At 49.8% G+C, this 15687-nt stretch overlaps 1 protein-coding gene across 2 annotated transcripts; it reads left to right on the forward strand.

The window, feature by feature from the left end:
• The first annotated feature begins 916 nt into the window (after window positions 1-916).
• Window positions 917-14800, forward strand: ncapg (non-SMC condensin I complex, subunit G). 2 transcript variants are annotated; one of them, XM_060048061.1, is made up of 22 exons: window positions 917-1068; window positions 1339-1450; window positions 1842-2084; window positions 2266-2494; window positions 3398-3543; window positions 3722-3806; window positions 3915-4107; window positions 5226-5375; window positions 5955-6095; window positions 6623-6746; window positions 7363-7452; window positions 8018-8206; window positions 8789-8899; window positions 9221-9340; window positions 9812-10045; window positions 10904-11085; window positions 11177-11342; window positions 11652-11816; window positions 12818-12941; window positions 13338-13385; window positions 14288-14357; window positions 14476-14800. In XM_060048061.1, exons 2-22 carry the CDS (start codon window positions 1343-1345, stop codon window positions 14600-14602), a joined length of 3045 nt encoding a protein of 1014 aa, XP_059904044.1. In that variant the 5' UTR covers window positions 917-1068; window positions 1339-1342; the 3' UTR covers window positions 14603-14800. The 2 variants fall into 2 exon arrangements, with proteins under 2 accessions (XP_059904044.1, XP_059904045.1); XM_060048062.1 differs by having other exon boundaries at window positions 8018-8191.
• The last annotated feature ends 887 nt before the right edge of the window (window positions 14801-15687 follow it).

A 15687-nucleotide genomic window follows, 5' to 3' on the forward strand; every position in this document is an offset into this window, starting at 1 on the left:
CCCGCCCCTACCGGCGCCGCTTATCGATAGCCGTATCGCCATAGAATGACGATGACGGTCTGATCAAACTATCGGACCATCTTGCAGCCATATAGGCCGACCTGAATAAGGAATACGAGGTTGTACAGGAAACGGTTCGAAAAAAACAAAGGGGTTGTGGAATGGACTACGGAAATAAACAGGCAGGTGGTGGTGGGATGATGAAAGCCTACTTTGAGTCACATGAGTCTTTTTTAAAGCTATGCTGTGCCGATGGTATGGCATAGGCTGCTTCTAGACTGGGATATCAGTCCATCAATCTAAGAAGCGATGTGATGTGCAGAACCTAAGTAGGCTTCCTAGTCACATCGAGGCTATGGACCTCAGGTGCTGTTTGGAGAGTGTCATCTTGTTGTGCTTGTGCATACCTGGCGATAACAGGGCACTATTAACATGCACCTTATCATAGGCCCACATCTTCCCTGCTGCTCCCGTCACACCCATGGCAACAGTCTCAATAACAGTCCTATTGCATATCATATCATAAAAGTGCACCTGCCCAACACACACATCAGGAGACAATACCCGGACATCCACAAATAACCCCCCTAAAAATAGCACCATCTGAATTTCACTGTCAAAGAGGTTCTCGAGAGATGTTACTGTTTTCAACTTTAAACAGAGTCGTATGCGCCTGTAGTCGTGTTGGAAGTCAATGATGTCCTTCCGATGGGGGACATTGTGCTTTGACACGTCCACAGCTGCAAGCCGTCGGACAGCTGCAATCTACGAGGGCAACATCAGTTATGATGTGCGCACTAAACACACTATTTAACTAGATTTGGATAGTGTTGCAAATGTTGACCCGTGAGAACAGCCAAAGTATAACGGGAGAAACATTATGACGCCGGACGTCAGTGCTCATGTCCGCGTGTGCGTGAAATATAGGAGGGGGCGTCGTAGTACGCACAAACCATGGACCTAACTCTCGCGAGAACTGACAGGACGAAATTTGAAAACAGGCGGCAGTCGGTAGCAGCAAAACAGTGAATCAACAGGGGGAAAACATCTAATAGGATATCCCACCAGGTACATGTATACAAACTATTTTTTGTATTGTTGCGACTCCGGATAAATATTTTACAAACTAGATCTGTTAACATAAAATTGTGAGGTTACCGCAAGTTTTGTGTGTTTGTTGTTGTGGGATATGGGTAACGGTGATGCTAGCTAACGCTGAATTGACCCATCGAGATGTGACTCCTATTCTTGACAAAAGAAACGCGTATGCGTGTGTACATTACAATTCGCATGCACTGTTGGTTAACCTCTTCCGTGTACACGATTCCCCCCGTGAAGAAAGATGACGGCCGACAGCGAGATGGAGATAAAGGAGGCCTTCAACAGAGCCCAGAAGGGCCACAACAACAAGGCCAAGCTGGTGGCCGTCCTGAAGAGTCGCTACAACAAGGTAGGACGTTTTCCTTCAGTGGCTAACAGTTACTGTGCCTTCTTAGCAAAACTACACTTTCATGTTTCATTGTCATGGTTGTGCGGTGTGCGAGGTTGCTTATGGCGCTGGATCCTTGGTGTTGTTGAGCAGCTAAAGAAATGCTCAACCTTACAAATCGCATCTACCTCTTAACTTTAACCTCTTCAGTGTGGTTAACCTATTTCCTTAGCAGCTAGAGAATCAAAACAGAAACAACAAAGAGGACCAAATAGTAACAGATAAATAAAACGTAAAATAAAACTACAAAAGTTTAAATTTTTCTATAAATCTGCATGTGTCATTCCTGATTGGATGTCAGACTTGATTCTTCATGGTAAAGAACCTGATCACAATCACTGCCTATCCACAGTTGGAGGACAAGACGTTGTTCCATGAAAAGTTCATCCACTACCTAAAGTACGCCATGATCGTGTACAAAAGGGAGCCCGCTGTGGAAAATGTCATCGAGTTTGTCGCCAAGTTTGCCTCAAGCTTCCAGTCTTCTTCTAAAAACGACAAAGAGGGGGAGCAGCAGCAGGAAGAGGAAGACGAGGAGGAGGAGGAGGAGGATGACCATCCTTTTCTCACCTTCATCTTTAACTTCCTGTTGGAGGTACACATGCTTGTTGTTGTGGTTGACCCTGCACACGTCACTCAATCTATGACTTCTAATATCTTTGTGTGTGTGTGTGTGTGTGTCTATGGGTTGTTGATGCTCCATCTGTCTCTTCTCTGTGGTCTGTCTACCCTTTCACACATCCATACCCTGCCCATTGCCCCGGCTTCCCTCTCAGTCCCACAAGGCCAACAGCCACGCGGTGCGTTTCCGTGTGTGCCAGCTGATCAACAAGCTGCTGGGCAGCATGTCGGAGAACGCCCAGATCGACGACGACCTGTTTGACAACCTCCACCAGGCCATGCTGATCCGCGTCACCGACAAGTTCCCCAACGTGAGGATCCAGGCCGCCTTGGCCATGACCCGGCTGCAGCAGCCCCAGGACCCAGACTGCCCCACCGTCAGTGGTGAGGGAACCCCTGGACATTACTATTAGTTCTGTTATTTGTTATATTTATTTTTTACTAATTGGTTATTGGCTTTTTGTGATTGCTCATTGAACAATGTAATATATCGGAAACAGAAAGCAATGTATGGCTCCTCTCCAGCCCCTGCTGCAGAGCGAATTCAAATCGCCGGCAGAATGGCCTGGGGGTACCCAGTCTAACACCGTAATCTATCTAAACATAACCGCATTTCACATTAATCGCATCGTTTGCTGCGTTACCAACGTTGTCTATGGTGACTTAGGGTGCGGGATGTTCAATATCAATAAGGTTGAGTACAGAAGGCGGGTTGATCCAATAAGTGGTAGTGTATACCCGCACACCATTGGCATGTATGTGCGCTTGTCTCTGTGTGCGTGTGTGAACGAGAATGACGGGGAGAAAGGGTGCTATGCGGAGATGAATGATCGGAACGATATTTATAGTTAAAAATCCCCCCCAATTTTTTTGCAGAATCAATTTGTGGCGCTCAGTGTTGTTTCTGTGGCGCTCAGTGTTGTTTCTGTGGCGCTGCGCCACACATTGGTCTGTGTATGGGAAACACTGAAATAATAAAGGCTGGCCAGCCAGTACCTCTTCGTTTACGAGAGTCTTGCTATGGACAATCCCCTCCCAGCCGTTTGGCTTTTGCAGAGGTGCACAGCCAGTTAGAGCAGACAGAATTTAGTTTTATTTTTTTTATTATGAAAGCTCCGCCGCCCACCCGGTTGAGGCTTCCACCTTGTGCCTTTTAACCTTTGGTTCAACCAGTTTGGTCTCATGGTAATTCCAACTGGGAGTCCCGACGTCCTAGCTCCCCAGTCATGCCCTCTATATAACTCCTAACTCCGCACACTCACTCGAACTGTTCCCCTCCCCGTGCAGCCTACATGCTGATCCTGGACAACGACTCCAACGCGGAGGTGAGGCGCGCGGTGCTGTCGTGCATCGCCATGTCGCCCATCACGCTGGTCAAGGTGCTGAAGCGCACGCGGGACGTCAAGGAGAGCGTCCGCAAGCTGGCCTACCAGGTAACCCACGATGGAGTCGCTCTAACTGGTTGCCCGGTTTTAACTTGATACGCCCAAAGTCAGAAGTAGTGAAATGTATGCAAGGATGCACACATGACGACCATCAGGGCTATTGATACGTTTGTCTTTGGCAATCGGCAGGATGTGGGTGAATGCGTGGCCTGGCTTTGTGTTTCAGGTTCTTGCCGATAAGGTGCACGTCAAGGCTCTTAGCATTGCCCAGAGAGTGACTCTATTAGAGGAGGGCCTGCACGACACCTCAGGTACCGTGTGTGCATTACTTGACATCTTAAAACAAAGTGTTGTTAACGGCTGAGTAGCCCCCATCACAGCAGGATGTAAACCCAGGGCTCTGTGTCTCTGTGTCCCAGAGGCCGTCAGGGAGGCTGTGAAGACCCGGCTCCTGCCCTCCTGGCTCAAGCACCTTGACGGCGACGTCGTGCTGCTGCTGCCCAGGCTGGACGTGGAGAACTGCTCGGAGACGGCCCTGGAAGTGCTCAAGGCCATCTTCACCAACATGCCCGAAGAGGAGATGCTGAAGGACAGGGTGCAGCTCGGCACGAGGTACGGTCCCCAGAAGGGAAGAATGGAGTCTTGTAGGGGTGCAACGGATCACAAAACTCACGGTTTCGGATTAGGGGTGTGCACGCGTACACGGTTAGTAAATCATAACCGTTTACGAAAAATCTGTGAACGAAAAAAATAAATAATAATCACCGCGCAAAATAATCATTGTTTCAATGGGAATCGCGACGGTCCATACTTTCAAGTTTACATATTTGTAATTCATAATTTGTCCCAGCGTTTATACCACAGATACTCTAGGGTCTATAGCATATAACCGCATTTTCTGATTACAGTTTAATGGAACAGTAAGCTGACAACATCCTAATTAACACCGCAACTGCAAATTAACCACACAGAGATAACCATGGCAACCGGTCAAACCAATGTTCTTTTTGCGATCATACTGCTCGCGCAAAAAATCATTAATTAATAAAAAAAAACGCTTAACCGTGTACACGAAAAAAAAAGGGGTCATGTCACCGTTTACAATTTTTTGTAAACGATCCGAACACACCTAGTTCGGATCGTGTCACGGTTTCTGTCGTGTTTTATTTGGCATTTTGTAAATCCATTGATTTCGGTTGGAAGACTCATTGCTCAGTGCAAGGGGGGTTGGTTGTAGTCTTTTCGCTCGGTTCTAGCCCTACTGCTGATACGGAGAACCGAGCGAAAGACTACAACCAAACATAAACATGTCCGTTTTCCGTTTCAATGGGATTTACGGAACGCCAAATAAAACACAACAGAAACTGTGTTTTGCTACGATACTTGATGATGTTGTTAATACCAGAATTGTCCTTTAAACCTGCGCTGATCACGTGAACGCACAACTTTCTTTTTTTTTTTTTATCGGCCTATCCGCGAATCACTTGCGTCCCGAACCGTGAGGGTTGATCCGTATGGATCACGGGTAACCTGTGAACCGTTGCACCACGTGTGTGTGTGTGTGTGTGTGTGTGTGTGTGTGTGTGTGTGTGTGTGTGTGTGTGTGTGTGTGTGTGTGTGTGTGTGTGTGTGTGTGTGTGTGTGTGTGTGTGTGTGTGTGTGTGTGTGTGTGTGTGTGTGTGTGTGTAGGCCTGACGCAAGCAGTGCATCGACGTGTCTGTTGTCCACAGTAAGCTGATCCCGGGGGACGCTCTGAGCTGCGAGAACGTGATCTACTGGAGGGCTCTGTGTGAGTTCGTCAGGGCCAAGGGGGACGAGGGAGAGGAGATGCTGGAGAAGATCCTGCCGGACGCCGCCACCTATGCCGACTACCTCCAAGGGTGAGACCACGGAGGTCCATGGTGTCGGGGCCCATGGTGTTGGGGCCCATGGTGTCGGGACCCATGGTGTCGGGACCTGTGCTAGGGGACACATTTGGGCCCTTTTTAGTTGAATGCAATGGTATTGTTATTAATAGTGTACAACTCAGCTTTAATGCTGAGCTTAAGTAGCTGTGATTCCGCTGAAGGCTAATTTGAGGTCCCGCTAATGTGATCGGTGTATGGCTGTGTGCCCTCAGCCAACGTGCACATCCTGGCATTCATTAGCATCCTCCTTAATTGGAAGGCCAGTGATCCATCGGTGAGTCATGCTTGGGATTCTCAGAGAATGTGCGTGTAACTCTGTTATCGCAATGCAGTTTCTCTTTTTAGTACCTCTTGACAGTTTTTTTTTCTTGTCCGTTTATTTTCACAACAGGATAGTTTGACAATACACATTCTGATTAAACTGTGTGTGTGTGTGTGTGTGTGTGGCGTCAGCATTATGTCCACAACGTTGCGGGCGGCGATATGTTATTCCCCAGCGTCGCCGCGGGCCGTGCCGTGACTGACGCGTCCCTGGCCCCTGCCGCGCTCTAGGTTCGTGAGGACGGTGCCCGTGCTGTCGGAGGCGCAGAGGGCCGAGTTCAACTCGCTGGAGATGGCCATGAGGAAGGAGTTCATCTCCCAGCAGCTCATCCATCTTGTCGGCTGCCTGGACACTAACGAGGAAGGGGGCAGGTCAGTAGTGGAGGGGGTGGGTCAGTAGTGGAGGGGGCAGGTCAGTAGTGGAGGGGGTGGGTCAGTAGTGGAGGGGGTGGGTCAGTAGTGGAGGGGGTGGGTCAGTGTGGGGGGGGTGGGTCAGTAGTGGAGGGGGTGGGTCAGTAGTGGAGGGGGTGGGTCAGTAGTGGAGGGGGTGGGTCAGTGTGGGGGTCGAGGAGGGACCAGCGGAGGATGGAGGGGGAGCAGGGAGGGGCCAGTTGAGAACTGACGGGAACTCGATGATCATTGATCTTGTGTCAACCGGAGGTCAGGAGAGCTAAGGTCATTTTAAACCTTTTTAAATGAATCGACTCAAATCGATTTCAAAATCGTAAGAATATGCTTGCGTCTTTCCACCGATTTAATATCACGGAGCATAAATTGCACTTTAGGAAACGCCATGAATGCAATCAAACCAAGGGATCCTGCGGTGTTGTGTTGCCGTCTGGGCCTGTAAAGTGACCAGCGGCCGCCGCCTCTGATGCTGCCGAGTCCCCGCTGTGCAGGAGGCGTGTTCTGGCCGTGCTGCAGGAGTTGCTGTGTCGGCCCCAGACGCCCGCCTCCCTGGTGTCCCTGCTCACGGAGAAACTGCTCAGCCTCATCCCCGACGACAACCGCCGCATACAGATGGTATACGAGCGCACCAACGCGCGCACACACACACACACACACACACACACACACACACACACACACACACACACACACACACACACACACACACACACACACACACACACACACACACACACACACACACACACACACACACACACACACACACACACACACACACACACGTGTGTGTTAACTCTGGAGAAACTCCCTCGTTGATTCTCATCCGTCTACTATCTCATCCAAGTCGAGAAACAAAGGAGCAAAACATTTGATTTTCCCTGCTATGATCATTAGTTTACTTGCAAAAATATTTTCCCATCTTTTATATTTTTTTGGCATTGTTCACGCTCGTTATTTTGGATACAGAGAGATGTGAAATTTAGTTTCATTTGAAAACAAAACCAAGGAATATATTACCCAGACTTCCCGTGGGTGATGAATAAATTACACCACTTCGTATCGTACTCAGCCCAGTAACCCAATTCTACAAAAAAACAATTGTAGCGTAGACGGTTCAAACAGGGGAATGCACTCAGGCCTACCCACCACTGGGTTACCATAACACTGTGCCACACGCGTCGCTTCCATTCCCTGATGCCGACGCTGCGCTCTGCCCCCGGATCCCCAGGTGGCGGAGATCATCTCTGATGTCAGGGAGCCCATCGCCGAGGCCGGCCCGCCCCTGGACGGAGCCCAGGAGCGCCGGAAGCAGATCAAGGTACGGAGAGAGGCCCCCCCCGGGAGCGGCGGGATTAGCAGGAGAGGCACGGTGGAGCCGTGCTCCTCGGCTGTCGAGGAGGCGTCTGACGTCCTGCTGATAACGCTCGCACTCGGGGGAAGTGAGAACGTGACGAGAGACGAGAGGGGTGGAGGAGTGTTAATGTGCCTCAGTGTTAAAGATAAGGCTGAATAATTAAGATGGTGTAACTGCGATTTTTTTATATTTTTTTGGCCTCGGCAAAGAGCTTATCAGGAAAGGTTGCGGTAATAAACAAGAGAACAATTATAACAGAAATAATGCAATGAAATAGATTTTTATACTGTTTCCATATGCAGTAGGTGACATAGAATACAAATGAAATTGCAATCTCGTAATATAATTATCTTGCAGCCCAACAAAGACTACAATTGTATATTCAATCTTTTCAGCTGTATTATTTATTATTTCTACACCGTTCCCTCGTATTCTCCATCCAAGCCGTTGCCATCCGCATGTACTGCCTCTGAGCCTAACCCTTAGTGGTCCCACGCTGCCTGTGGCGACGTCTCCTCCACGCCTCCAGCTCGCGGAGGTGAAGGTGCGCATCCTGGAGGCCCGCCAGGCGCTGGACGACTGCATCGCCGCCCAGGAGTTCAGCAACGCCGCCCAGTTCAAGGACTCCATCACGGAGCTGGAGAACCAGCGCAACCTGGTGCTGCAGGAGACGGCCGAGGGCAGCCAGCCCGTCGACCGGGAGGTCCGCACGGAGAAGGCACGCTTACACGCTCGCACGCACACACACACACAGGCTGGGCTCCTGCATGGCGTTCTCTACTTTAACCACCTAGAGGCCTTTAGAGGGGCTACATGATACTCTCTACTTTAACCACCTAGAGGCCGTTGGAGGGGCTACATGTTAGTCTCTACTTTAACCACCTAGAGGCCGTTAGAGGGGCTACATGTTAGTCTCTACTTTAACCACCTAGAGGCCGTTAGAGGAACCACATGTTACTCTCTACTTTAACCACCTAGAGGCCGTTAGAGGGGCTACATGTTAGTCTCTACTTTAACCACCTACATGTGTTTAGAGGAACCACATGTTAGTCTCTACTTTAACCACCTAGAGGGCTCTCGAGGAACAACATGTTAGTCTCTACTCTGACCACCCTGAGGCCGTTAGAGGAACTACATGTTAGTGTCTCCTGCCTTCGCTTCACTAGAAGGCATAGGCGGGTGCTTGCTTGCAACGTTGATGCAATGCTTCCTAGTTCATTATCCTCTCCCTCTCCGGTCTTGCATAATGAAATGCTCTGGGATGAGTGGCTGATGGTGTTTTTTTCCCCTGCTGCTATAGAGCGACCCAGATACTCTCCTGAGGTGTCTGACCATGTGCGCCGAGCTGCTGAAGCAGATGAACATCAAGACCCGCATCGGGCCCACCTTGAGCGCCATCGTGTCTTCTCTGGTAACCCCAGCCCTACGTACCTCCACCATTCTCTCTCTCTCTTGCTTTCTCTCGCGCCCTCTCTCTCGCGCCCTCTCTCTCTCCTCTCTCTCTCTCTGGCCCTCTCTCTCTCTCTCTCGCCCTCTCTCTGTCTCTAGCTCACCCTCTTTTACCAATGAAACTGAAAACACACCCAACAGTAGCTTTTAATTCAGCCCTGAATAATGCATGTGTGTAAATGTTTTAAGCAATGAGCTGCTGTGAGACAAACGTGTTGGTCTGGTGCCCTGTGCTGTGTGTAAACGTCCAGAGCTTATCTCGTCCCCGTGTCTCTGTCTCTAGATCGTACCCTGCATCGCCAACGCTCATCCCGCCGTGCGCAACATGGCGGTGGTGTGTCTGGGCACGAGCGCGCTGCACAGCAAGGAGCTGGCCAAGGCTCACATGGTGCTGCTGTTGCAGGTAAGGCCCCCTCGAGAAGACGAGGAACCTCACTTTTTCAAAGTCAAACTCAAAGTGAGCTTTATTGACAATTCCAACAAATGGTCAAGACAAATAGAAGAACTGACATTTTGTTTGTCTCTGACCCCGGTGTGTTAATTATAAAAGGATAAAATGAGGTCAAATAAAATCAGTAATATTTAAATTGAATTAATTCTAAATAGTGCAAAATAGTCATGAATGGTGCGGAGGTAGGCAAAACAAAATGCTACGTAAAAAAATAAATAATAGTAATTTAAACATATGTAGTGTATATTAATGACTAATAGAGTACAATTGCAAACATTGCATGGCAGGGCTATTGGATGATGTTTATACTGTTTGTCTTCTGGAGTGTAATTCAGTCAGTTATGCTCTATGACTGGGTCGAATAATATGGCGAAACTAAAATCGAATTAAATCGAATTATTGATGAACGCCCCTCCCCTGTAGATCGCCCAGCTGGACGAGGTGAAGATCCGTATCAGCGCTCTGCGCTCAATCATCGACCTGCTGCTGCTCTTCAGCTTCCAGCTGCTCTCCGAGAAGCCTGTCGCTCAGGCCACGCCGGCCTCCCATTCGCCGGGCGGGCAGGAAGAGGAGGAGCCAATGGAAGAGAAGGGAGACTTGGCGGGGGACACGGCTCAGAGCATTCTGCAGCTGCTGTCGGAGTTTCTCGATGGAGAGGTGTGTGGGCCTTTTTTTTTTTTTTTTTGGGTACCTTTTTTATCCAAAAGCAACCTAGAATAAGTGCATCTATCCTGAAGGTTACTCAAAAAGTATAAGAATCATTTTGAGTTTATAAAATAAGCAAACTGCTTTAGCACTATCTAACAGAGGTGTTGAAGGTGGGGCCACCAACTGCTTGGCTTGTAATGAGTGGCCTGTACTGGCCTGTACTGGCCTGTACTGGCCTGTACTGGCCTGTACTGGCCTGTACTGGCCTGTATTGTGTAAGGTGCGAGTAGGTACTTCAACAATGGTGTCGTCATCTATGACAGCATTGTGTAGCAACTTTCATGTGAGTAGGATCCTCGATAGATCTATGAACAATGTAATCAGTTATTTAGCCTGTAAATGTACAACTCGTATGGAGAGGTATTGGATGGTTGATGCCTTCCCTGGAAGGACGGGTAGCTCAGTCTGATCCAGAATTAGCTTCAGGGGATGTCTCATCATCCATCATCTACTGAGATGTGTTGGCACTTCACTTCTCCCCCGCCGAGACCTGCAGGGCATGATGCTATCGGGGCGACAGGCCTTTCCCCAGCCATGAGCCTTTAGATTGGGATCTTATTTCAGATTCCCATCAATACAAGCTGTAGCAGGGTAAACATGAACACACATGACTGGTCGGTCTCTCTCTCTGGGTCTCTGTCTGTCTGTCTTTCTGTCTTTCTGTGTCTGTCTCTGTCTCTCTCTCTCTCTCTTGGTCTATTGGTCTCTCTGTCTCTTGGTCTTTCTCTCTCTCTCTCCGTCTCTCTCTCTCTGTCTTTTGGTCTCTCTCTCTTTCTTTCTTTCGTTCATTTCCCCCCCCCCCCCCAGGTGTCTGACCTGCGTACGGAGACGGCCCAGGGTCTGGCCAAGCTCATGTACATGGACCGCTTCTCCAGCGCCAAGATGTTCTCCCGCCTGGTGCTGCTGTGGTACAACCCCGTCACCGAGGGCGACACCAGCCTCCGCCACTGCCTGGGCGTCTTCTTCCAGCTCTACGCCCGCGAGAGCCGGTGAGTCACGCACGCCACTCACACAAGTCCAGAAGCATGATGAACGTGATGGAGAGCGCACCCTCTAAACAGCCGCCCCTGCGTCTCCCAGAGCCCACCAGGAAGTGGTCGGCGAGAGTTTCCTGCCCACGGTGCGGACCCTGATGAACGCGCCGGCCACGTCCCCGCTGGCGGAGGTGGATCCCAGTAACGTGGTGGAGCTGCTGGTGGAGCTGACGCGCCCCGGGACCCTCATCAAGCCCTCCGCGAACCACGAGGTGGGCCTCGCGGAAACCACGGCCACGGCCGTCCTATTTAGTTATGTCTGGTCGTCCCAACGGTGTTTCTATACGTGAATACTCTCGGCGACATGACCTTCCCAGTCACAACCCTGAGGTTGTTGTTTTGAGTGGACGGTAAAGTAACGGGCTCTTGCACCGGTACTGGTGTGGGCGGATTGATCCCCTTTGGGCTCTCAGAGCGAGGCGTCCTTAGCCGCATTGCCCTGTTCCTTCATGACTACCTGAAGGCACTTTGGATTCAACCCCTCTCCTCACTAGCCTCCTAACTGTGTGTGTGTGCGTTAGGTGTGTGTGCACGACAGCATGGCGCTGCGCGTGTGCGGGGAGATCCTGAAGGACCAGACGGCCCCCGAGGTGCGGCTCTACGCCAAGACCCTGAACAACCTGGAGGTCAGCGCCAACGAGGGCGCCCGGCAGGAGCTGCACGCGCTGCTGCTGGAGGTCACCCAGGTAACGCCCGCTAACCAGGTCGCCCGGGTCACGCCCGCTAACCAGGTCGCCCGGGTGACGCCCGCTAACCAGGTCGCCCGGGTGACGCCCGCTAACCAGGTCGCCCGGGTGACGCCCGCTAACCAGGTCGCCCGGGTCACGCCCGCTAACCAGGTCGCCCGGGTCACGCCCGCTAACCAGGTCGCCCGGGTGACGCCCGCTAACCAGGTCGCCCGGGTGACGCCCGCTAACCAGGTCGCCCGGGTGACGCCCGCTAACCAGGTCGCCCGGGTGACGCCCGCTAACCAGGTCGCCCGGGTCACGCCCGCTAACCAGGTCGCCCGGGTGACGCCCGCTAACCAGGTCGCCCGGGTGACGCCCGCTAACCAGGTCGCCCGGGTGACGCCCGCTAACCAGGTCGCCCGGGTGACGCCCGCTAACCAGGTCGCCCGGGTGACGCCCGCTAACCAGGTCACCCGGGTGACGCCCGCTAACCAGGTCGCCCGGGTAACGCCCGCTAACCAGGTCGCCCGGGTGACGCCCGCTAACCAGGTCAAGCACTACATTGGAAAAGGAACCAGACTTTGGTTATAACGAACCGCTTCAAGAAATGGTTGGATGTAAAAAAATTAATTTAGGCTTTAAAATTGATGGTCTTAAATATTATTTGCAACGGCCTTTAAAATGTTTCTTCTTACTGTCGGCAGAGGAAAATGAATAAACCTCAAACCAATAAATGCTGTATTTGAGCTTGATGTTCATCTGCCTTCCTCATGGTGGTCAGTACATCGTTGTACCGACGGCGATTATATTGTTACACCTTCTTCTGACAAACGTACTTATTGTAAGTCGCTTTGGATAAAAAGCGTCTGCTAAATGCCCTTAATGTAAATGTAGGGAAACTTGCTCGCATGCAGGACACTTTTGTTCTAAGACCAGCAGCACTGCTGAAATACATGGACCGAATTAGCACAGATGAAGGCCTTTGTCCTAAACGACGTCTGTGTGTGTCCGGTGTTCAGGTGGTGAAGGACCGCATCTCGCTCCGTGCCGTAGAGAAGGTGATTGACCGCCTGGTGGACTCCACGGAGCAGGCCGAGCAGCACACAGAAACAGCCCTCCAGCCCCTGGACATCAACGCTGACGGTACACACACAAAGCTTTCAAATTATCGATTTTTTTCAATCGATTATTTTTTGAGTTTGAAAATATGAAAACATTTATTCAGCATTTCTCTCCAAAATGTACACAAAATGTTCCAATCGAAAATTTTCAAACCGAAAAAATAATGTACTTCTAATAATGTATTTCTATAATCATTATAATGAATAAAAAAAGCTTTTCAACTAGAAAAATCTAAATCGCGATCAAAATTTGATTAAGCACAAAGCCCTATTTATCTATGACATGCACCACAACTCTTTCAGAGAGCAAAATAAGCATCTAGCCCTGCTTATCGGCCGTCTGTCAGTTTCCCACTGTAGTGAACTTGATTCCTGAGGTTGTAAACAAACGTTTTCTTTTTATTTCTCACCTAAACAGAGTTTGTAGCAGAAGATCCCTCTAAATCTGTCAAGAAGCCCAAAAGAGGTAAGTCATCGAAATGGAGTTTGCTCAGTGGTTGTGTGTAAAAAAACGTTTGTAAATCCTGATGCGGGTGTGTGTTTGTTAGGGTTGCCGCGGTATACGGTATTACCGGTGTTACCGTTGTTGAGACCTAAAAATTAGTAATATAATTATAATTCAGAAAATTAAAATGTGTAGAATAGGCTGCAGTTCTGCTCTGTGCGGAAGAGAATTGGCGCGCCGACAATTGACGCGCTTCCTTAAAAGACCGGTAACCATAGCAACGGCGGTAAACAAACCCCGCGAAGCCCAATCCCTACGTGAGCTCCCCGCGCTACAGCCATCCGGAGGCGCACAGAGCTTTTGGTTGTGATATTATGATAGATACAATTATATTAAACTATTATATATAGAACGTTATAAGACGCCGAGAATTGGCGCGCTGCCAGCCGCTGTCACCGAGTGTGAGAGGAGAGTTGACGGAGAAGATGGCGGTTGACCTAGTTTCAAAGTTAATAGTTTTTACCGGTAATACCGGTGTTGACACGAGCGTATTACTCGGTGTGAAAATGTCCACACCGCGGCAACCCTGGTGTTTGTGTGGATGATGGCTGGTTTAAGCAGCCTAATCTGGCCGAGTCAGACGTATCAGACTCTGGGCTAGGTGAGGCCGCACACCTGGTATGCAAAGTTCAGGTCAGCCGTCACCGCCTACACTCAAGGAGACATCTCCTACATGGCAACATGGAGCACCAGGCCACGTCATCATTATCCGCAAACCTTACAAGAAAAACAGCCTCAACAAAACCACCACCCTGAGTACTTTGTCTGGAGGAGGCCATTATAGTCGCCTAGGTGGAGCGAGCGTGGTGCAGCGTCGTCTTTGCTACACTGGAATTGAATTATGTTTCACGTGCCCCCTCCAGGTCAGAAGAAGACCCCGGCCCCCAAATCGGGCAGAAAGGGCAGCCGACGGGCAGAGTCGTCTGAGGAGAGGTGAGTTAAAGGAGGTCTTGTTTGTGTGTGTGTGTGTGTGTGTTTGTGTGTGTAGGATCCACGCAGTGTCCATGTTGGACTTGTCTCTGATTCTCCCCTCGTCTGTGGGGTCACTCAGCGACGGCGAGAACGTGCCCGAGTCGCTTCCCCGGGCCCGGCCCTCTCGCAGGGCGAAGACGGCGGCTCTGGAGAGGTACAAGCTGGACCTGAACCCCCTCATCGACCAGGAGGCCAACACCTCCTAAGCTACACAACACCCCACTGTACATACATACCGAGGTCCCCGCTGCATTATAACAGCCTTTCTAATGGTTCTTGTTAAACATTGCTTGATGAACACCGGATTCATATTGTGTTTTATATCTTACAATTCCCTTTTAGAGAGATTCAGCAATGTCATTTTATATTTGAATCTGAATAAACTATTTACAACTTTCTACAAATTCCTTTTTCATTTGTCCAATTTGTGAAATCACATTAGTGGGAGGCAGCACTTAAAATTCAGACTCCACTGACTGTCAAGAGGCCCAAGAGTTAATTGTACTCGTCTGTTGCCTTCTCTACAGACTGAAATTAACCTGCCAACTACCAACATAAATTACTATGAAATGATTTAAACATTAAATCCGTTCATCCTGTGCTACCTAAAGAAAACGCTGAGGAGAGAGGAGACTGAGCCACACCTCGGATGTCACGCTCAGCGATTGGAAAACATGCCACAGTGCAACCTTGAAGGAACGTTAAATCTGTAGCAGCGGTCCATGACATGAATTATGCAAGCGGCGGCATTGCTCCCCAAACGTCCTTCCATCATTCCCAAACGTCAAAAGTAATTACAAGTCCACCCATCGTGTTTGCATGGAAAGGGAAGGCGTTGGCCCGCTGGAGTGTAGGCGACGGTGTTCCTAATGGCGATGATAGAATCCAACATTTGATATTCGAGATTGTGTATGCGGTCTACACCTGCACGACCATTTACAAAAATATCATTGAAACCCAATTTGAAGGAAAACTCTGGCTGAAAAGTAAATTGACATTTATAGGTGTGACAAATGTTATCGCTGTTGTGAAGTGACTAAACAAATAGGTTCACTTAGTCACTCGGCTGGGTGAGGACGATTTTGATGTGTAATTAAAGCAGCAATGTGTAAGATTAAGCCCCACTCATTTAGCAGGGGGGGGGGGGGGACTGAGTTTTCTTTCCTCTATCTGGCTGGGAGGTGAGTGGGAAGGGTTTTGGAGGGACGGAGGTAAGATTCTTGTTAAAGAGGGCAGCATTATTTATGTTACAGGAAATTGTATTGAAATCAGCTTTGACTAGATTCCAGGG

This window comes from Gadus macrocephalus, chromosome 3 (genome assembly GCF_031168955.1).
Source record: "Gadus macrocephalus chromosome 3, ASM3116895v1".
Lineage (NCBI taxonomy): Eukaryota > Metazoa > Chordata > Actinopteri > Gadiformes > Gadidae > Gadus > Gadus macrocephalus.